Source organism: Vidua macroura, chromosome 1 (assembly GCF_024509145.1).
Source record: "Vidua macroura isolate BioBank_ID:100142 chromosome 1, ASM2450914v1, whole genome shotgun sequence".
Taxonomy (NCBI): Eukaryota; Metazoa; Chordata; class Aves; order Passeriformes; family Viduidae; genus Vidua; species Vidua macroura.
In genome coordinates this window covers 82,913,708-82,938,206 of record NC_071571.1, presented here as the reverse complement: position 1 = coordinate 82,938,206, position 24,499 = coordinate 82,913,708, and the positions used below count along the sequence as shown (strand labels likewise).

At 36.1% G+C, this 24,499-nt stretch overlaps 1 protein-coding gene across 3 annotated transcripts in view; it reads right to left on the bottom strand.

The window, feature by feature from the left end:
• Positions 1–24,499, bottom strand: part of SEMA5A (semaphorin 5A) — a 312,341-nt gene that overhangs the window by 78,619 nt on the left and 209,223 nt on the right. For all 3 annotated transcript variants that reach the window (XM_053986784.1, XM_053986799.1, XM_053986790.1), the window contains 2 exons: positions 15,081–15,288; positions 3,497–3,614 (listed from right to left, as the gene is read on the bottom strand). In XM_053986784.1, coding sequence (XP_053842759.1) covers positions 3,497–3,614; positions 15,081–15,288 — 326 coding nt within the window. The remainder of the gene's footprint in view (positions 1–3,496; positions 3,615–15,080; positions 15,289–24,499) is intronic.

Below are 24,499 nucleotides of genomic sequence, written 5' to 3'. Positions count from 1 at the left end.
TAACAATTCTATGTCCTCAGTCTAATTATGTCAGAGATGTGAAAATGCCTTTACTGTTTTCTGTTTCTGTGCTGCATCAAAACATCTTTATTGTTGCACCTACAGTTATAAACTAAAGCTTGCCTATGGTTACGCAAGCTAACAGTTGTCTATGTTTACCATAATACATATTAAATGGCAGAGAAAGTTTACATAAAACTTAGCTGAAAGCTTTAACTCAGAAAGATAGATTGATGACATATTTTCTTTATTCATTATTTTTCCTTGCTCCTGCAAAGATCATCCCACTGAGGTCTCTGCTGTTCCCCCTGACTCACCTGCTCTGTCTCTCTGTGAGTATCTCCCTTTCAGAAGTGATATCAAACAATTTCATCATATGACTGTAGGAAAGCAAAATGTACCGATGAGGGGCCTTTGCAGCCCTCACCAGAATCCATGACCATCAACCTTTCACCATCTGACACTTCAAGGGAGAGATCACAGTCAATCAGAGCATCTTGGCATGGCTATCCTCTGCTTTCCTTCTCTACCACCCCGGTTTTGTCACCCTTTCCCTCTTGCTGATATTTTTAGATCTTTCTTCCTTCTTAATGTCCTCCAAATATCCACCTTTGTCTCAAGTCTCTCTGCACCCACCTCATCTTTCTGCCTTGTTCCTCTGCACTCTGAGTAAAGGTCACAATTTTAACTCTGTCAAGAGATTTTTTGGTTTGAGATTACTTTTGGTAGAATTTAGTGAGTCTGTAGAGTTTCCTGAAGCTCCTAATGAATCAGATTCAGATCCCATACTACACTTTCCCTAGCAATAACTGTAAAAATAAAGCCATTTCACGTTGCATACTTCTGTTAAACAAACAAACAAAACCAAAAGCACAACCAAAACCAAAATCCTGAAAAACATTTTTTAATTTTTTTTTTTTTTTTTTTACTTTCCTTGTAAAGCTTCTAGATATTTTTAAGTGATGAATTGCAAGTTTTCCCATTGGAAATATTTTAAAAAAAACCAATGAACCCTCATTGCCATAAAAAATATTGGATGAATAATAGGGATACATGACTAGCTGGAAAAAGATCAAATGTGCCATAGCATTAATTAGTGTCCATATTTACGCACAATTGCTGTACTCATGCCAACTGAAACAACAACCTAAAAATCAAATTGAGAATTAAAATGGAGCAAGATAACCAAAATAAACATGTTTTTCAAAACTGATCTTCAGAGTCCAGAGATGGTAGCACAGACACTCATCTATCTCTCCTATTCACCTCTCTCCTCTACCATGACATGTCTATAAGCACTCAGCCATATGAATAATTCTGTAGGAAATAATTTCTCTAAGGAAACTGATCACACTTCTTATCCTGAACTAAACTATTGTAGAAACAGACCTCTCTCTGATCCAGTTTTAGAAGAAACCGGTCATTCATTATTCTAAAAAAAAATTCTACAATGTTAAAAAGATTTGAGTAATTTTACTAACAATTAAGATATTGGAAGCAGTTGGGACGAAAAGAGGGAGACTAGGTTTTGAATATTCTGTTATGTTCTGCTTGCATCAGTGTCTTGAATATATCTAGCACATGTTAAGGATGCACATAGCTCAGTTGCCTATGAAATTAAATTAATTACATCTTGGCTTATATATCCTGTGAGCAGAGCACAAAAAAATGCTATAAAAACAAATATTTGAAAACCTCGCTAAGCAAAATTGTAATTGATTTCAGTTTGCCAGAATACTGTGTTACGTTAGAAGTTTTCCAATCTATTCAATAATGTGCTACTTAGTATATATGGCTTTAAAACAGTAAAGACACAAATCCATCCTTTTCAATTTCGATAATTCTAAAATCTTCCTAATATTATGCAAGTTCAATCTGCTCAAGGACAAAATTTCTTTGGAGTTTCACTAGGTCTTTGAATCTCGGATCAGCAGGATAAGTCTCAGAGCTATGGATAAATTTCTAAGCAAGACTTAGGTGCTCTCCTGCTTTGATTAGACTGCCATATCCTGTGCACATGTCATATAACAGATACTAAATAATTGTTTTTCCAGTTGAATGGAACAGAATGGAATTATGCTTTCTAAATTATTCCTCCCTCCACTCCGTCTTGGCCTTGTGTTCTATACCTACAAAAGAAAATAAGGCCTAGTGCCACAATTCAAAGACTAAGCACATGAGCAGGCTGACTGTCCATGCAAATATCAACAAAATAAGGCATTTCAGTAATCATATTATTTTCCCCAAAGTTGCTCCTGATTTCAGCTCAAATGCTAATGCATAATGAATCCAACACTGGCCTATTTTATTAGTCCTCTATGTGAGAAGGTGGAAGCAAAGGACAGGACACGATATAAACATTTTTTAAAAGTTTCAAGAATTTGAAAAAATGTTTAAAAATTGCTGTTTAATGTCAAACATAGTCAGAACACAGGAGCACATTCTCAAGGCCCTCAGAATCAATGTAGTGTTAGTATCTATGAGGCTGCTGCAACACATGTAGAGAGCAAAAGTCAGAGCTGGAAGAACTTTATATTGATTTTGCACATCTCTAGTTCATGAAACAAAGCCCAGATTAAGAGAGAGAAGTGTCATCAAGCTGTTAAAGGGAGCTTGTAAACACATGGAGATTAGAAGATGAATACCATTTGAGCATAAGTTTGGAGATGCATGTGCTTCACTGGTGAGTGGGGACAAGATCAAGAAGTCCTTACTAAGAATGAAAGTAGGATTGAGTTGGAATGGCTCCCTCCTCATGGGCAGAAGGACAAAGCAGCAAGGATCTCCAAAAAAGAAAAAAATCTCAATAGCCCAAGAAAGATACTTCTTAGCCGTCTTTTTGCATTCTTTGGAGTGAGGGAAAAGAATGAATATTAAAACAACCAGAATAAAATTAAAAATGAGAGATAAAAATCAATTTTGTTGGTGCTTTTTCATATTATATTGAATTTATTCAAAATAATTTTTTAAAGAGAAGTGTTAAGCCACTGTAAATATAAACCCTGCATTTATAGTAATTATCACTTCTGTTGTTAATGTGGGTGAAACTTATGTCATGGAATTCAGCCTTCCAATTCATGGATTTTAGAAGATGTTATTTAGCTTTATATATTACCAAGAATAATCCTAAAAGAAAAGATTATACCATTAGTGATTAAACTTTTTCAATGCATATAATAGAGAAAAATTCTGCAGGGAAAAATATGTCAATATCACTAATCTTAGAAAGCATTCGCTTTCAAGGTGGGAAAATAGACATTACAGATAAAAAAAACCCACCCTTTGAAATTACTCTAAATAACTTTATCATAGAAGTAGAACTATTTTCTAAGAAATAGAAAAGAAACTAAGTATTCTGATAAAATCTATCAGAATACCTAAGGAAAATGGTATTAAATGCAGTTTTCTGAGCTTGAAAAATCTATGCCAGCTCATTTTCATGTAATTCACATGGAATCAAAGGTTTTAAGAGACAAATGAATGCATTTGGACTTACTGGACACACGGTAATGCTTTGCTCCCACTCACTCATGCTCAGACTTTCTTCCAGCGTTGTGCATTTCTTCATCACCATGTCCCAGCCACAATAAGGGTCTTGGGATCCAATGCATGCACTGTGGATGAAAACCAATCAGATAACCAGAATATTTATCTTCATTTGTACTGACCAAAGATTTCTAAGTAACTATGTAGCATCTCTTGGTATTTCATAGGCAGATAGTGAAATTGATCCCAGTTCTGGTATGGCACAGACAAAATGACCAAAACCAGAGGAAAAATTACTTTGAATGCCTATAGAAAGCTAGGATTTCTTTTAAGTGCATAGCTGAATTTCTGTCTACATGCATGGTATGTTTTCTCGTCTGATTGTTGTACTTAATTACTAGAGAATTACAGAAATTCATAAAGAGGGTATATTGTCTGCTCCAAGTAAAAATTTCAAGAAGCTACAGTCAGTTTTGGAATTGTAGATGTCTTTTTCAGAAATCAGAGGACAGTGTCAGCTCTTTGAAATTAATTAGAAAACTTTCTGATCTGTTTTCTGCACTTGTATAAAATTTCTGGAAATTAGTTCAAAGGGGTACTGGTGGTTGCCATCACACCTCTTACATATTACATGCTGCACTCAACACTCTCAGGGGCACATGAGGAGGGAAAGAAAAGAATTACAGAGAAGGATGGTAGTCCAGTTTCATACAGACTCTGAAAGATCCACTGTACAAAACTAGAAGTTCATTTCTCTAATAAGTAGCAGATTTCTCTTGCCAAGGGCTAGTGTTAACAGTCCAGGTAATAGGTCTGCAGCTTCATAGCTAAAGATCCATAAGAAAGGAGGTGGAACTCCCATTATAGTGAAGCACAATATAATTGGTTTAACACTTATAAGAATACCTATAAACTACACATAAAAAATAATGCATTTAAACATTTTTTCTAGATTTTAATAATGTTAGACTGATCATTTTTGTTCAACTCAAATCCAAGGGCATTATCCTTCTCTAATTATACGTTCCCATCACATCTGTTGACTGAAGGGCCACAGAGATGGTTAAGCAACTGGAGCATCTCTCCAGTGATTAGAGGCTGAGAGAGCTGGAAGAGCTGTTTAGCCAAGAGAAGAGAAGGCTCAGAGAGGATCTCATCAATATGTACAAACCCTAAAGGGAGCATACAATTAAGAGGATCCAAGGTATTCGGTGGTACCCAGTGACAGGACCAGAGACAGTGGGCACAAACTGAAACACAGGAGGCTTCAACATCAGGGGACACTGTTGAAGAAATGGTTACTGAGCATTGGCACAGATAGCCCAGAGACCTTCTGGAATCTACTTCCTTGGAGATATTCAAAAGCCACCCAGACATCTCCCTGGACAACTGGTTCTGGGAGGCCCAGCAAGCATTGGACCAGATGACCATCAGAGACCCCTGCCAACTTCAAGTGTTCTGTGATTCTGTCCTAACTAATTTATGTGTTTTATTGATATTTCTATTTATCTCTGGCACTCCTCATGTACTTCCATGTTAACACCTGACCAAATGCAGACTTACTAATTCCCTGGAGTGTTATTCCAAAAATACCATAATTATAAATTTCAAAGAATTCACTTCCACTTTCCACTTGGCAATGTGGATTGCCAGTACCATGTGAGAGCATAGTTCTCATCTGCAAAAAGGGCACAATGTAAGAGGTGTAACAGTCAAAATGGGTATGGGTACCCCTGATCAGGATTCCAGCCCAAAGATAAAGCTTTTTGTTTAGGGAATTTGCTGTTTAGAAGAGAGTTCCCACTGTTGGCTCCTGCAGCTGTGAGTGCTTAGCATTTTTGTAACTCAGGCTATACGTTTCCATTTAACTATCTAGAAAGTGAGAAGGAATATTAATGCAAATTATGGAAAACTTAATTTAAGAGTCTTGATCTTCCAGACTTTGCAAGATGTGATGTGCAGTGTTCTACTTCTGAGTATCTCTGATAAAGCATGTGTTTGATGAGAAAAGAATACAAAAACAAATTAAAGGCTGACAGTGCACAACTGGCAATGTTAGCAATGGTAACACTGAAATGAGGATTTGTGCCTCAAAGCCAAAGTGGTCAATTTTCTAACTTCAAAGTGTTCATATTTATAAACTCAGTTATTTTGTTTTAGAAACTTTTTATTAAAACCAAAAATATTTCAAAGTCTTTTGAAATATACTTTCACTTAGAACCATACTCCCTCTTTAGTGGGAGTAAGCTGATCCTTCTCCCACTCATTTCCTCTTTTGTTTTTGTTTTCACTTTACCTTTGATTCAAGGAAATCAAGAAGACTTGCACCTTTCATTACAAGTCACTCTGAAGTTTTAAGTAAGGTGCTAGAAACATATTTTGACTGTCCTTACAGTTTTCTGGTATCAGAACAGATCCTAGTTCCATGAGAGAAAAAAAGTTATTGTACTGCTATGACAAAGAATGTTTGATCACTCTGTGAACACTGAGTGGGGTTTTTTCAGTAGCTGACCAGGTTTGGAGTGCTCTGCAGCAAGGTAAAATGAGGTGAATCTTTTCAGAATTTAGTTAAAAAGATCCACTGAGCATATGAAAATTATCATTTTAAAGAAGTTAATAACTCAGCTAACCTCATGCAGACAACAAGAGGAAAACTTCCTCCACAAATTAGAGGCATTACCATTCTTCAATAATGGTTTTCTTTACACTACAGTACAGAAATTAATCCTCTAAACATATGAACGATTTCAAGCAAGGCAACAAGATTTTTTTTTCAGAGAAATAGTCTTCACATGAGAAACTCTAGTTCTGCTGGGATTTTTTTCATTAATGTGCTAATTATTTGTCCCAGACATTATTATATCTAAGTCTCATATTGCAAAAAGTTTGTTTTTTAAAATCTTATATCCAGAAAGAAAAAAAGCCCTACAAAACTGTAATTCAGTCCCATCAACCTCCTTCAGCTCACTGTGTCAGACATATTCAAGAGATGTGGCAGGACCTGACTTAAACAGCTGCCCTGTTCTCAGGTATTGGCACAACAATTCTTTTCTGTTCTCCACCCTGCCTCACATCGCAGAGGATTTTCTTATTTTTTTTCAGATCACCTATATCTCTGAAAAGCAGATATAGTTTCTTTAAAATTAAAAGAAGGGAGGTAATATGAGGGTAAGGTTTTATCCTTACTGCCTAATTATGTCACCTTTTAAAACCATTTTCTTTCCTTTGAGGGATGATTCCTTTGATTTAATGTATATGTAACAGCAGCTAATTATTTTTATCTACTATGCCTAGATAAAACAAGGAAACAGATAAAAAATAAGGTGACACATAAAAAGTCAGATAGAATAAAGCTTGTATGTATAAAAATATCAGAACTTCTATCTGAAAAGGGAAATTTAGAGGGATTTAATTTGCAGTTCTGTGTTCTTAGGAAAACTTCATACTGTTTTAAGTTTTTTTTTAATGAATCTCTCTCCCTAGAGACAGCAGTAAGAAGAACAGCTTCAGTGTGTACACGAAATAACAAAAGAAACTATACAACATGGCTGTCAAATTTATGTCAATTTTATGTAAGAAAGGAACATCAAAAATCAGATACCACTACACATCTTTATCTTCTTTTCCTCCCAAATCTCTGTCTAAATTAAAGTCATTTTAGATGCTACTATTGAAAAATTAGATAAATTTTAAAGTAGGTATTAGGTATTTCATTTGACAGGGCCCTTTCAGAATGTCACACTGCAAATAGCAGAGCTAAATAGAATTTGTCATCTTGTCTCTAGAAGTATATCTTACATCTCAATTTCAGCAGAGAATGAATGTTTTGTCTGTTAATCCCAGTAGGCACCAGCTCACATCTCTAAGACTTCACATAATTTGTCCCAGCACTGCTAAAACTGGCAATTTTGTGCAGGAAGGAAATTCAGGAATAAAATGAAACTCGTTCATTTGAAGACTCTAGATGCCACTTACCCTATTGAGTCAGCACTCTCTACAAAAACATTAAACAGCCTTTGGCTTCTCCTGACTGATTCTAATTTTGCTGTGTGTTGCCACTTCACATTTTTTTACCAAATGTAAATGATAGGTAGCAGAGTATGTCTCCTGCAAGGCACACATGTGGCAGTGGTGCTACACTTAAGCAATGGGTTTTGACTGACTACCAACAGAACCGCAAGCCACCTCACTCTAAAGCAAGTCAGTAAAAGTCAGGTTATTTCTTCAGCTATTTTATAATTATCATCAAGTAGGCCAGAATAATTGTCCTACTTTAGTTATATTTGAGATGATGTATTGAGTCAGAAAACAAGGCAGAATTAACAGAATTCAGAGCAAAATATGTTTAAAATTCCATAGACTTTTAGACTAAAAAGAATTTATGTGTGTTCCGAAGAACAAAAAAAAACCCTTAAGTTGAAAAACTGTATCATAATAACATTAATTTTAAAATATATTTTTAATTTCCTTTGAGAGTGAGAATAGATTCCCATATGAATATGAAAGTGCTAATCAGGTATCCTCCTGAGTGGTAACATTTTATTCATACAATATATATAAATGCAAGAGGTGCATCTTCTAAGACTGTTCAAGAAACATTTTTCTGTCTTTACCTATACACAGCTCTATCCATTCCTGAATGAATACATGAATGTGATACCAGACAAAGGTACCTCTCAGTGCTTTCATTACTACTGGTTTTGCAGCTATATACATGTGTGCAATGAAGGACAGTCATCCAAAGATACAGATGAATGATGCAGAAGAACATAAGTGGTAGGGACACAATTTATAAAATCCCAAGTAGCTCAAGCTAAGATGCATGTCAAATATTCAGAATACTGCTTAACCCTCATCTGTACTGCTAAGAAAATCAAATTCTTTAATCATCTCAGACACCCTGAATGGACTATGATTGCTTCCTCTTATTTTAATTTTTGTAGCATAGTCCAAACATATTTCGATACAATTCAGTTTTGCAACATAACTGAAAATAGCAGCCTTAAACCCACAAGGTTTTTCCATCAAATCCAGAATGAGAAATTAGTGTATAAAAGTTGTTTATATCACACAATTTGCTGAATGTTGATGCTTCCAAGTGACTATATATGGATCAAATGTGAAACACAAGTTTCAGAGCATCCTCTTGACACCCTCCCTTCAGATACTTATATACATTGATAAATCTCCTCTCAGTCTTCTCCTGTCAAGGCTGAACAGGTCCAACTCCTTCAGTCTCACCTCACAGAAGAGATGCTTCAGACCCTACTCATCTTTGCTGCCCTCTGCTGCACACACTCCAGGAGCTCCATGTCTTTCTTGTCCTGAGGAGTCCAGAGCTGCACACAGCAATCCAGATGTGGCCTCACCAGAATACAGGGGCAGGATCACCTCCCTCGACCTGCTGGCAGTGCTCTTCTCAATGCACACCGGGATACCATTGGCCTTCCTGGCCCCCAGGGCACACAGCTGGCTCATGGATAACCTGTCCATCAGGACTCCCAGGTCCTTCTTCACAGAGCTGCTTTCCAGCCTGGGATTATTCTTCCCCAGGTGCAGGACCCTGCACTTGCCTTTGTTGAATTTCAGAAGGTTCCTCTCCACCCAGTCAAGGTCCCTTTGAGGGGCTGCGCAGACTTCTGGAGTATCAGCCACTCCTCCAGCTTTGTGTCACCAGAGAACTTGCTGAGGAGACATCTGCCCCTTGAGCCAAGTCACTGATGAAAGGTTAAACGACACTGGGCCCAGTACTGACCCTTAGGTGACACCAGTAGGCCTCCAACTAGACTGGGACACTGATCACAATCCTCTGAGAGCTGGCATTCAGCCATTTCCCAATCCACCTCACTGTCCACTCGTCCAACCCCACTTCCTGAACTTGCCTGTAAGCACTTACTAAGAGTAAACACACTGAACTTAGAATTCCTGAATATTTTGATATTTTTTAAAGGAACAAAATTAATTACATAATGATATATGAAAATTACAGGACTGTTTTAGATTTTTTTTTTCTTAGAAAACTCAGGTCACTTTTTTTGTTTAAAATAATATCCTAATAAAATCTGAATTGCGAATATGTAGTTACTTACATCCTTGCAATCGAAAAGAAAAAGACATGTTTCTTTCCCTCATAAGGCTATTTCAAGAAATAAATTTGGAGCAGGCTGTAAAATTCTTGTTTGACAAGAATATCTGCTTACAACACAATACATACATACATACATAGATCACACTTTGAAGAGTTGTCGTTAAATATTTCAGGGTCAGCAAAATGTAAATGAACAGTTGTCTCTGATGCATTTTGCAGGACAGATAGACAGACACTTTCTGCAAAAGCTTTCATCTTCACAAAGGCAGAAAGTCTCAAGCTATTCCCTCTGCAGTATGGGACTAATATTCTACTACTTTTGAGTGCAAAAAACTTAAAACTGCTTATTTCATAATTCTGCTGACTTTAATAGTGCCCATAAGTTGACACCTACTGAACATAGCTTTTCGGTGTATCTAATACCTAAAAAAAGAATTGCCATTTTTAATACTTGCTTATAATCTAGACTTGCAGACAGAAGTATAGTTTATCCCAGTCTGGGAAATTTATGAGGACTCTGATTCTGGAATATTACTCTGGAATCAGAGTAATAATTCAGATCAGTCCTCATGTGGTTCTGTCATTATAATGCAGCAGCAGATTTCTCATATTTAAACTGGAAGAAAGCCTGCATATTTCGAAATCAGGAAATCCACCTGAATATCCAAAAATAAATACTTTGGAATGGTTATTTCCAAATAGCAATTTCAATTCCATTTGTTGGCAAACTCTTCTGGACACATGAACACCTAGTAATGATTTAGACCACATACTTGTTACTAGCTTGTATAGTATCGGTATATAGGAATAATTATTTTACTATTTAATGTTACAGAGTGTTTATTACCAGGAAAACAGGTTCTTACTGAGTGTGAGGGTACTTCTGAGGATGCAAAATCTGCAGCTAGGGCAAAATAAAGGAATGCAAAAGTGGCTGAAATACTTAATCAATAATCTTACTGGAGTTCTAGGAATGAAATAAAGTATATTGCTTTCTTCTGTTAGTTAATTCAGTACCCTTTTTAGCGCTGTGCTGAGTTTTCTTGTGTATGTACAGATTGCTTAACTGATGGCTCATAAAGGCACCAAAATAAGAATAAAGAAGTTCAAAGAGCAAAAGGTTAGTTATAGTAGAATAGCTAAGATAACATTACTTAGCAAGACAAGCTTGTGACCCAGTAGTATCTTAGGCATATATTGTAAAAAAAAAAAAAAACCTCAAAAATTTCCAGAAGTTGGCAGGTTTTTTTATGTCAGAGAAGTCACTATTTGTACAGCTTTTAGCAGAGGGCACTATTTATTTACTTAGACATAACATCATAGCAGGATTAGTTTTCAAGTCTTTCAAGTGTGTGAAACCTATCTTCCATCAGAAATACCAATCCTTGACCCTTGCTTGGTTAGATTTTAAAGAACATTGGGCTGATAAAGACTTCTGTTGTCCTTTCAGAATTAATGCACTGAAAATGCCAGTACAAAGTATAACTTTGACAAATTTGCCTCAGAAAAATTTGCCTCAGAAAAAAATCACTGCTATCTGGGGTTGCTTTCGAAGGCTACAGCTGCCAACAAAAGAAAGCTGTTTCTTTGTTTCAAGGTACAGAGTCTCTATGACACAGATCTTATTCCTTATTATGGGTGCATAGAACCTTCAAAGTGAAACACAGAAACTGAAATTTTAGTGAGTTTAAGTTATCTTCTCATGATAATTATTCTGTTTATCTCACATTATAGTTAAATAGCAGATATATAAAAGTCAGTTGTGCTTCATGCTTGGCCTACTCAACTCTGAAGAAGTAGAGAGAGATAGAGAATTCATCTGTGAAAACAGCTCCAGTGAATATCATTGATGGATTTCTATAAAAGTTTGATAAACGTGTGAATTGCAATTCCCAGGTGATAATAACCTGGTCAAACCTTAAGGATTTTCCCCAGGGAGAACTGAATTTTGGTAACTGCTCTGCTCTTCCAGCACCTTGAAGATGGCAGGGGGTTTTTTGCGAACTGATTCTCCAAAGTACTGACACATCCCAAATTACTTTTCTCTAGCTGACTCTCAAAACCAGCACAATTATGACAGGATGTTTGAAACTATTCAGGCATTAGCAGAAGTCTGCATGAGATACCCTCCAACTGCCCCCCATGGAAACTGGCAATCCAAATAACTGGCATGGGCAACTCATGAATGATGGAAACATCAGGGTATAATGGAAAGTGCTGAGCAATGTAAACTATGGGTGTGACAACAGGTTTTGCCCATGGTGAGGTCTGCCGTCACAGTTCAGCAAACTGCACTTAAAACACAAAAAAAACAAACCAAACAAAAAACCAAAAAACCAAAAAAAAAAAAAAAAAAAAAAAACCAACCCAAAACAAAAACCACCAAAAAACCCTCAAAAAATTGCCTCCAAATATCTTTTCAAGAGCCTTTGTTAACAGTGTTTATGGGAGTAAAGTCATGTTTGGAGTGTGCTGAAGCAGATGGAATATCTGTCAGAGCAGCAGCAGGTGAAAAGTGCTGGAGGAACAGACTTACGATGTGCAGAGCATATTAGAGTGATTATAAAGGAGACAAATTACAAATAAAAGCAACAACCACACGCTTTGGAGGCTACTGTGGGAAGATGAAAAAATGAATAATGAAAAACAATTAAAATGGACAATCTTAAGAAAACTATCTTGACATTGAGATATTAGCTTATGAAAGAGTCTGCTCAATGGAGACTGAAGTTGTATTGTCGGAAAGCTCAGCAAGAAACCTAAACAAAGAGATTAGATAAGATTAGGCACTGCCATTTACACAAAAAGAGCAGATGAGATAGCACGTCTTCAACATTTTGACTTTGTTAAGGCTGTTATTCATACACAAGCATGCCCTATTCCTCAATATTTATGTGAAGTGGATACTGAAGAGTACACGTCCTTGGTCTGGGGAACAGACTGTAGTTATCATTGATGGAATTTCTGAATGAAGCTTTGGCACATTTATACAGCCCTAAGAATGATAAATGTGAATAAATAAATTAAAATAATACCAAAAAAACTCCAAAAACCACTATGCTCCAAGGCATTACCTTAGGTAAGGTTTACCCATTGCTACACTATTGAAGTAATAGTTAGCCACATAAAAGAAGAATGTGAGTATTAAAGCACCCAGAAATGCAATGAGCAAGTTTAAGAGGTTTCAATGCCTGGAGAAATGTATAGCCCCAAGTAATGTACTTGTTCTCTGTCCACATGCAAAAAAAGAAAAAAAAAAAAAAAGAAATCCAGGAAAAAACTAGTCAAACCAAAAGTAAATTATAGGTGAGAGAAAGATTACACCTGCATTCTTCAAATAATCTGAGTCCCTAATAACAGATGAAAAGGAAATTCCTTTTTTTGTCTGTATCACATCAGTAAATCCTCTTCTTTTTCACAAAACAGAGCTACAATTGATGGTGAACTCTTTAACCAAGAAGGAAGCAAGGATGGCAAGTCTTTTGGTGCAATGAATATTTAATTACTACAAGAGAAGTCACACAACTACAAAAGACATGATTGAAAAACCCCACAAGGAATCATTTTATCTCCTTTTAAATAAGTCATTCCACTGGAAGATGAGACTTCATATACCTCTGGGCAAAGAATAAATTATCATTTGAGCAGTGTTTGAGGCATTTAACCACTCTTCTCAGTAAAATGGGAAAGGCACCATTTTTTTGTTTTGTTTTCTTTTGTTCTAAAAGAAATTTTAAAAATTAGACAATTAGAGCCCCCTGCTCAAATAGGAAGAGGAATGAATAGCCTGCAGCCATGCATGGGGTCTGAGATTTGAAACAGCAGTCCTACCCTGCAAGGGCAGGAGCATTTTTGGGCCCTGCAGCTGGAATAAAATTGCCATGCCTTGGGAATTGTCCTGAGAGAAGCAGAGGTACCAGAGACCTTGGGCATTCACACTTCATTAAAAACAAAGTGAGGCACCAGCCTTGAAATGTCCAGTGGACTACAGGCATACTCACAACCACACATCCTTTTTAAACTCTCTGAACCAAGGAAAGATGAAATTTCCAAGGACACTGAAACCTGGTCCTATGTAGGCCACTAATGCAAGAAAATGCTTGAAGCAGAGACTTGCCCATATAAAACTTTTCCCTAAATTAAGCTTTGCGGGACTTCCAATGGGGTTTTAAGTGTTCTATTTCAATAGAAAATACCAAAAATATGATACATAAGAGAGCATAAACAAAAAACAGTCTGGTAAAAAACTGTAAAAAGTAGAATTCTTCCTTTCCCTGGTCTACTTGTTTTCTACGGCACACCTTTACCTTCAGTCTTGTTTTCAACTCTGTAGCCTTTCACTGGCTTCCTGCATGGTACCAATCCCCACGGTGAACCAGGTCCCTTGGAAATGTCCTTCCACTGTCACCAAGCCACAGCTTTAGTACACCTGTGTCCCGTGGCCACTTCCCTGATGTGACCAAGAGTGTTGTCCCTGTGATGGCCACTAATGTCTCTACCTGCAAATGGTCACCGTGCCTTTTATAGGAGGTGTGATATCTCTGCTGCACAAATAATGTCTCTGTGAGCCTGAGTGTAGCAGCCAAGAGAGGCAACTAGCAGCCTTTCTCCCTCCTTTAACAGCCCAGCTTTTCAGAGGAATGAGTGTTAAACAAGGTGAAGCTAAAACAAGCCAATAAACCAACCACATGCCTCTGTCACAGCTCTCAAAACCTTATGACTGGTTCAGAGTATGTCTGATGTAACACAAAACAATAGTACTGAATTACCAGGACCACACATACCAAAGGGAAGGTACAACTAACTAGATGAAATTAACAATCTTTAATAGCATGTTTTGCAACCTAGATGTATTTTCAGATAGCCTATTGAAAAAGTTGTGTGCTGAACTTTAAGTCCCTTAATTATCATAATACAGTCTACAAACAAGTGATTATTTTTAAGTTATCCTCTTTCTTTGATTGAACAACTGTTGGCTTCATAGCCCTTTTACCTAGTAGAATATTCACATTTTTACATTACAGTTTGCTGATCCAACACTACCTTTAAATAGCCACTTTTCCAAGTACTCTTGATTCTCACTTCATGCAACCCAATTTGTTTCTGAATTCAAAGAGATATTGTTTATTCAGGTATAAAATAGCTTAAAAAAAAAAACCCAAAACCCCCAAAATTTGTTCAAGTCACAAGCTTTACATATATTAAATCAGCAGCTATATTGCATTTTACCAGATAACTGTTTTCTGTATAAAACATTTCTTACTGTTTCACTTCAAAATTTAAAATCTACATAATGACACTTCAATTCCTTGAGAGCCTTATCTAGTCCTAACAAGTTAGCACAAGTAGTCAGAGACACTTTTGATAAACAGTGTACTCAGGAAGTCATTGTTGAAAGAGACAATTAATTTGGATTCCTACTTGCAGTCATTTATCCATCCCATTTTTCTGCAACCCCCTGCATGTATTTTTCTCCAGTCAAATAAAGCTAGCTGATTCTTCATACCTGTATGTTTTGTAAAAGAGACATCTCTTCAGGGGGACCTTAATCACATGTTCCTGAAGGCCCACAAAAAGGACACTCTGGCTGTGCAGGATCTGAAGGCTCCTGATGGGCTCTCGCTGACTTTTCGGCAGGAGCTCAATTTCCTCAAGCAGGCAGCTGCTTGAAGTCTGGTTCATTGGGGCAAGTACTTTCTTAATAGTGCCATAGTCTGAAAAGGCAAGAGGAAAATGAGTTACTACAAATCACACTAGCAATTCTACTTGCTTGGTGTCATTCAGAGAAAAAAATCTTTGTGTTGGTTGTTTTCAGTGAAGCCTCAGAACACAGGATTATTTTGACTGAAGTTTCCAAAATAGATAATAGTACAGTGCAAAGAACTTAGAAAACTTTAAAGTCTGTTTTCATGTGATGCAATACATTAAAAAAGAGAAAATAAGAAAGTTTAAAATTATTAGTGCAGAACAGCCTTCACAGCACTCATCACAAGAAAACAAGGTTTCAAAGTCTGGCTTTATAAATGCACATTCATGCCAAGGGTTACTGACTTCAGTCTACGGGATTGTCCTACACTTTACTATATTTAAAGCAGTTTAAAAATGTATCGCATTCATTTAATAAAGCACATGTATATGAGTATATGCAGGTCTTGAGTCTAGGTGAATATGAATGAATGAGTCTGAACCCCTCCTTCTTCATACTTATCCTGATATTGACCTCTGAAAAATCAAAGCTTTTAGCATTCACTTTTCGCTTCTATTCTTAATGCGATTTCTCAGGAAAGAGAGTTACGCATTGAAAACCAGTGTCAGAGTATATGATAAGATTTATGATTCACTCTTGCAAAGTTTTAAAATTATTTAAAAATATCAAAGTACATTTGTTCTGAACACGAAGGATCACATTCTCACACTGATAAATATATTAGGGAGCCGCAGCATTATGCAATCTTTTATGTGCCAGCAATAGGAAGTATTAAAGATCCAATACTGCAAACACACAGAGGTAAGCCCTGAAGTCTGGGAAAACTTCCCTTTTGAGCTGGTAATAATGGCAAGGGGAATGTTTGGGAAGGCCTGTTCTGCAGTCCAGAAAACAGGGGGTTTGCCATTCACTGGCACAAGGCCAGAGGTTTGGCTCAGAGCTGGCAGTGCAGGCTCTCAGGACGTATCTGACCCTGGCTTGGCAAGTACTGGTTTCACCCATGGCAGGTGGCCACACGTCTGTGTCCCCCTACACCAGCTCCACCCTGGGAGCACCTGAGGCCAAGGGCTGGCACCCCTACACAGTCAACTGTTCCCTCCAGGGTAACTGGGCTGAGGGAGGGCAACATGACATTCCCAAACTTTGCTTGGGAAGTGGTGAGGAACAGCACGTAAGCAACTTCAAGAAAATAGAAAAAAGCAGCCTCAAATAGACTCCCAAACTACAGAGAAGAGGGAGAACCAAGATGGCAGTTACTGTTAAAAGCTCCTCATTTTCCTCAAAGACTGAGTATTCAATCCTAAGACCTGGAGTACTACTGGAAAGGAGAGCATACACCAAATAGTGGGGAAGTTATTAGGAAGTTTATCTGTAAGATGTAACATTACATTATGTTATGTAATTCTATTAAACAGTTAAAACAACATTTTAGTGTATGAAATGGATTCCTCTTATTCCATAAAAAAATTTTGATCACACCAAATCATGTATGCATGTTAAAATCTTCTGCCTAGCCTCTCAAGTTTTAATATAATCACTTCATGCACCTGTTTATGTTTTTCTCCTTTCTTGATATGAACATGCTTGACCATTTTTTAGGAAAAAAGCTTCCAGTAAACTATAATTTTAATTAGTATTAACCATTTTGATATTAAAATATCTAATTTGATGATTACTTTTTCTCCCAAACAACCTAAAACAGACTTATATTCAAAACTTAAGTAAATTGTTTCCAACAGTCAGTTTTGCCCCACAATTAAGCAATAAACAGCTCAGCTCAACAATGTAACAAGCAGCATTTCCTGATGACTACTGGATGCAAAATCTTGACTATAGTTACAGCAAGTTTCATGGTCAAAATATGGTCTGAGACGTGCCCCAAAATTTCAGTGCCTGTATGTGCTTGTTTTGGATGGGGCAGAATTAATTGTCTTCACATTGGCTGGTACGGGGCTGTGTTTTCAGTTTGTACTGAGGGAAGGGGAGGGGAGGGGCTGCGTGGTACTTGGAGGGTGGCTGGGGTTTAACCACAACACTGTGTTAATTACTGAGTGAAAGATGAATGGTTTTCTTTTGAGCATAGAAGTTGGAAAAATGTACTAAGCAGTGAGATAATTTTACAGATGTAAATTAATTGGTATTGCTTTATAGATCAGTCAGTGCAGCTCTATATCACATGCTTAATTGGCTGACAACAGATTCGGTATGATTCATGACACATTGTATTTGGCTTGTCACAGTTTTCCTGCATGAGACAAAAATCAGGTATGCATGTACTCAGCATGTGCTTCTTCTGCAGACAAATATTTCTTCCTACCACTGTGCTGGGTCTGGCATCTATAGACTGAATCATTTGCTGTCACCTTCCCCAAGAGAAGAAAAAAACACATGACTGCAGGCCTCCCTCCCCTATGCCTACATACACATTCAATTTAGAAATACAGCTTTGGACAAGAGAATATGATCAAACACAAATACTTTGTGTTTCTTGTGGCTCGTTTATTATAGATGGCAAACTTACAGTTCTTATTCAAGTGTATAACCTGGAGATCATGGTTACAGCAGCATACCAACCCAGAAAGAAATAAAATACTCTCACTTTGAGAACTGCAGCAATAATGCCTTCCCCAAGACATCTGTCATTGTTCTTGTTCTTCCTTCTTATCTTGGCATACATTCTCCATTCCTCATATTTCCTTTCGCTCTCTTTCAGCAACTCCCAAACCATTCCTTTTTCGTTTGTTGTCTAAGAGGATCAGCAGTCAGAAATGTTCAAAGTCACAACTGACTGAGCTTCAATTGAAGAAACAGTGTGTGAGATCCCACAGATTATCAGGAAGAAACACTGCTCTTCTCAGGAGCAATGTGGGTCATATGCAAACTCAACAAAAAGGAATAGAATATTACCTGAGATCTGCCTCAATAAACTCCCCTGCTTCTGACTTTCTGCAACCTATCTTCTCTGCATTAAATTCCTACTGTGTATGACTTTGATTTTGAAAGGACCATCTGGGAGGCCAAACTAGGTTGAGCATCTGGTTTCACTCCACAACTTTGAAACAGGCACAGATTGAATTGGTGTTATGTTCACTAGTCCATGGTACATAGCTAGGGTGCGTAGATATCAAGGTCCTTAAACTATACTAGCATGTAACATGGCTATATCAGACTTCCTTACAGTGGAAAATCATAGCCAGTGATTCCACAGCATTCAAAAGCCAGGTGTTCTAGTCCTGTGTTTCCAAATCTACTACAAAGTTTACAACATTATGCACAGCCTCCAGCAACGACTGCAGATTCCTAAAGAACTTGTAAAAGTCTCATCTTCAAAAGTGTTGTCTGTCTGGCCATTTTCACACCACAGTTGCAAAGCAAAATAGGGTGTAAAAAAAAGTAGGGAAAAAATAAGTCTGGAACATGGCTCTAGGGCATGGAGTTTTTCAGACCAGTCATAATCTTTCAAGCGAATATTTAGTTATATAATCAAAGTGTCCATTTCTGCCAAGAAACAGCTGAGAAGGCTAGTAACTACAGAGCATCTTAATGGATGTTGCCATGGACACAGGGAAAGCTGCAGTTCCATCACAAATGTCAAACCTGAGCCTAACACCATTTAAGAATTCAAATGAATGGCATCTTTGCATCCTGACTGTAAGCAAGACATACTGGGATAGATCCAGACACCTCACAGCCTTTTTTTAAGGATGGCCAACTACATAGAGGAGTAGTAAAAGATAATTACATCGGCCAGAATGAGTAAATAATGTACTTTGTTAACTTGTACTGCAATAGTTTTAAAGAGACTTGCAAAACCAGCAACTGAACAATAGAAATCTAATCACTGTGAATGAAGAGAAAAATTCTTGTTGAAATATTGCTGTTATGTGTAGGAGACTATGAAGAACTGCATGGAGAACCTGAGACAGTGTTTTAGAGAACATGCTTGGAGGCAACAAAGTCTGTAAAGAAAAAAAATTATAATTGGACAAAATGAAAAGATGATTTCTAAAAGTGAAAAATAAAGTTTAAGATGTAAGAGGTGTAAATCATAGCCAGCAATGGAAAACTGCAAGAGTACAGCTGGAATCAGTGTAACATCTTTGGTGGTACCTGCAAAGAAAACAGAAAATGAACATACAAAACAAACAGCAGATGCAACTTGTAATTTCCAGCGTTTCCTAACAGAAATAAAACCACTCAAGGAAGTTTTAGCAAATTTAGAAAAATAAATATTTACATGAGCTGTTATGTTTACAAAATATTGCTGCTTTCTTCAAGCCAACAAATCATCACAAGGCAGTACAGAAGTAAGTGCATTTCAGTTCCTCAAAAGAAGAGAAAAAATCTCCACCCATTCCTTTTTGAGAGGGAAGCACTTTCAATCTTAACTCTTGCCATAGTACCTTGGAGAGTGTGTTGGTCTCCAGAAAGCAACTGAACCAGCACGAGGAGACAGAATCCAAACCAATGGTTTTCAGAAGAGAAGCCTACCGTGTCGTCTTTCATTAATGTAGCTAAAAATCACTGTTGTCTTCTAAACTATGTGAGTTGTAAGCAAAAGAAACTTATAATAGTCTCAAATATCTCTTCAGGACAGCTGTATGCCTATACTTAAGACTGAACAAACATTCCTGCACTTTCTGAGCACAACATGGCGCCTTTACAAATCTGGAAATCTCCTCACATATACCAAAGAAAAACCTCAAGAAACAGCAAAATCGACGATAAATTATAAACTGTCAATGTAACTATGGGCCTGTTTTTCAAAATTCCCACAAAACATTCTTCAGAGTAATAATACATATTAAGCAGATGAAAAGGATGGGGTCAGTGGGGCAGTCAACACAACACACAGATGCTAAAGCAACATTTGCAACTTCAGGAGATGCTTGTAAGTAATCTTGAATAAAATGCCACCTGTGCAAGAAATACTCTACTCTGTATGTCAAAACATGTGAAAACAGACTCATTGATAAACTTAACAATCTGGCAGCACAATGACCAAGGAGTTTAATAGATGGAGACTTGAGAGAATACATTTTAAAGTGTAGCCGAAACAAATATGAATTTTGTATATTTTCAAGAAGTCTAATTTGAAATAGACTTTGGAAAATTATATTCAGTAAGTACTTTAATTTTATAATTCATTGTATACAAATTATTTTTCCCATTGGAAAATAAAAGCATTAAGACAGCATTAAGACTGTTGAAATTAAAGGGAAAAAATCTGTTAATGTTAAATATCTTGTAAATAATATTTATATGTACATATAAACAGTGTTTATAATAATCAGGTAACATTTGTATTAAACACCATAGGAAAAAAAAATAGGGCATTAGGGTCATCTTCAAGGCAGAGGTCTTTCAGAATAATAAACTGAAATACCAAATATAAAACTGATTAACTGAATGTGTAATAGTGATTGCAAGGTGATTGATAAACATTCAGCCACCATGAAAAAATGCATCACCAATATTTGCTTTCCTCCACTACAGGAACTGGAAAAAGCCCTACTGTGAAGCAGAATGTGCATTTGGCTAACAGCAGAAAATCATTCCAATGAACAGAAAGTATTAGGCTGCATAAGGGCTTTAATGCACTCAACACAGAAAAAAAGACACAGGAATGTGCAACAGCTGGTTCAGCCTAAAAAGGGGAAGCCCAGAATTTATGATTTAGCAATCTGTGCAACATCAAAAAAGATACATATGGTACACAGAATGCAATGGAGTTTAAATCCTATTCTTCTCTGCCCTTTCTAAAAATAACTTTAAAATTAGTTAAATCATCAGTAGAATATGGATAATTAAAGCTTTGGCTTTTATCTGTTTTCTCACATGGGGGTGGGGTACAATTAGGTTTAAAGCAAGGGTGTGATTAGAAGACAAGGTAATATAACCATGCTCTGTAACTTCATTTTTTTTACCTTCAGGTTTCTGGGATACCTACTTATATTTGAAATCCAAGAATACATTTTTAAATCATGCTCCAATCTAAAGGATAAATGATAGATTGAGCTTCAAGTCTTCTTTAAAAATGAAATATATACTATGGGTAAGCATAGTACTTCTACAATGATTCAGAAAACGAAAATAACATAGTTTGATTTTAAAATTCCCACCTTAATTTGCAACTTTAATTTAAACAGTTTTATATTTTTAGATGTATATTCATTAATTCTTTAGGGAAAAGAGTGAACCTCAAAATGAATATGGAATTGTGATGCTTCATCAAGATGTAGATTTCGATTTTTATTTTTTAATTTCTCTTTTTATTTGCAGAGCTGTTTTACATGTTTGTCTCTCCATTTGAAACTAAACCGTTTGAACAATCTGATTAGTGTGATAGTTAATTTATTCTTTTTCTCCACTTTTAATATATTTTCATGGTGTAATAAAATATATAGATGTGATTTTTCTACAAGTATCAGACAAAAATGGAGGTTAAAAATCTGAATGTTCTGTTTTGTGGATTTAACAGAGAATGAAATGTGATAAGCTTATGAAGCATTTAAACAATAAACCATTGTGATTTTCTTACTATTACAGGTCATTATCATGGTGATGATAACAAGGCAAGGGTGGATATTAAGAGATATAGAGATATCAAGTGCATTTATTAGATCAAAAAGGCAATTATGTATCTGCATAACAAAACTTTCTATGAAATACTGTAGCTTGAAATAGAAAAAAAGAATTTTATTGCATTTCCCTGAGCAACATTACAAATTGTTCTGCCCTGTTGATACCAAGATTTATTTTTAAACACCAAAATGGCTAAACAAAATGTTGGTTACCCTCTGTGCCATCACTTGCAGGAAACAGAAAAGCTTTCCATTATTCAGGTATCTTAGTTTTTCTTACTCCGTTATAGGATACTTGAAGAAAAAAAAGTATGCAAGTGATCTGGAAAACTAAAAATTCATTGCTCATTGACATCTAATTAAATTTCAGTAAATTAAATTAACTGATATAAAAAAAAGCTACATTCTGGGACTTGAAAAATCTTGCAGTTTGTTCATGTGAGAGCTTAGTACAAAATCATGAATATTTCTGGTTTTGGAGTTTTTGTCCCCATGTGAAGTAAAACACAGGCATAAAAACGTGTCTGTTCTAGGTCTGTTACAGGAAGAAAAACCAGGTGTGTTGGTTTTTTATCATTTCAAAATTTAAACCAAATATTTTTTTCCCCATGCTCAATAACCAAGGGCTTTGCATTTCAGAGTTTGTTTATGTAGTACTGCTAATGCTAGAGAACAACAGAAATCTAAGGATCTTTGGCCATATAACAGCATTGAATTTTACAGCTTAAAAGCTTTTAGGAAAGTCCATGGTTATCGCTACTCGGGTGATATATTATTAGACAGAGAAGTTAACAAAAATTAGCAGGGAAGCTAAGACTTTAAACTTAAGAAAAAGCAACTCCTAATGAAATAAAATTTTCTGCTTTGTGTCAAACTATATGCAATAGCAAACTTAAACATATACACATAGCAATCTTAAAATGGGACATTCACTTGTCCAGTGTCTCAGCAATTAGAAGGGAGAAAAAAAGAAGTGTTTAAAAGGTACATGCATAATTTAATATATTTATTAAAAGCTAATTTTAAATTATATACAAACAGCTATACCACACAGTGCTTGGTGTATTAACTTAGCTTAGTGTATTTGGTTTCAAACACCAAACAGCTGCTTAACTTAAGAAATGGGAAAGATCTGACTCTTTCTCAGAAGAGAGCTTTGGAAACAGTAGAAGAGAGACACAGAAGAACTTAATATTAAATTATTCTTATCTGGGTAAGACTGAGTATTTCTGCAATCTGGTGCAGTTTTGTTTTTCAATTCTTGGATGCAATGACAGCAGTTTTAAATGACAGTCTATAAGAAGCAAGCACACATAATATTTTGAATTTATGTTCTTTATTTTTGGCTCTGACTCCTTCATATTCCCTCTTTCCTATTATATTTCAAGTAAATATTGATGTTCTTCCTTATAATATTGGAAATTATTTTAAATCAACACTGAAATAAGATACATTTTTGATAATGCTTGTCAAAAAATGAGGTCTATCACACATCCCCAGACTTCCATGAAGGGGAGAGAATTGAACTCATTTATCCATTATTAAGAATCTGAAAGGAGCAATTTTAACCAAAAACGATTTGCACACCTTCTAAAATTATTAGCAAGCTTCTTAATGCCCCAGTGGCTATTCCCAGAGAAATTCAGTTGTACCTCTTCAACTAGAGGACTTTCTCATGGTTGTATGTCAAAATTTAATATATATTTATTTTATTAAGGGAATATTTATGGGCTATCCTTTCTATATGGAAATTTGAACTATTGACTTTAAGAACCTTTTGAATAAAAAAGTGTTGATCTAGGTACTAGTTATTAAAAAATAAAGACCTTTCTTCAAAGCCATTTGTCTGGGAGGACAGCAAGAACATACAGATTAATAACATATGCAGTTCAATAATGATTGCAGAACAAATTCCCTCTCTAAAAAAGTAAAATAAAATTCTAAAAAAATTGTTTCCATTTGAAAATAGAACAATTTTGGGATGTATCTATCAGTGGAAATCCAGAGAATCACCATCTCAACCCTCTCTTTAGGAAACTGTTTTCCAGAGGAAAAGTTTGTAAACATACAACATTTTTTAGAATACTTCTGTCCCCTACAGATTTAATTCCCGTGTGCTATAATGTCTCAAAAGCATCAAGGATATTGTCAGTTTGCAGTTGAATTAGCCAAGCTTTCTTCCAGTAGCTACCATGCAAAGAGTTAAATACCTGCCTTTAGCACAGATAATATCCACTGCTACTTTAAGTAAAACATGATAAATTGGTACAAATAACATTTCCACTAGTAGGATTTCCAATGAATCAAAAAGTTTAAGAAATAGGGCAATTTGTGTACCATTCCTCCAGCCATTGTGTACCAGCCATTTCATGCCTCAAATTGGAATTTAAATCCAGCTCCAGTCAGACTCATTTGAAAATCTTTCAAATAGAGAATTCAAACTCTTAATGGAAATTCAGATCTACTTGAGGCTAAGATGCAAACCAACTGACAGCTAAACCAAGCAGTATGCCTTTTTGTGGGAGACTATTTCTACATCTAACTCCTCAAACTGGAGATTCTAACTTCTGAATCTTCTGGAAAAGACCAAGCAAAAACCTATACTAAATGACAAGTACATGCTGACTTACATGT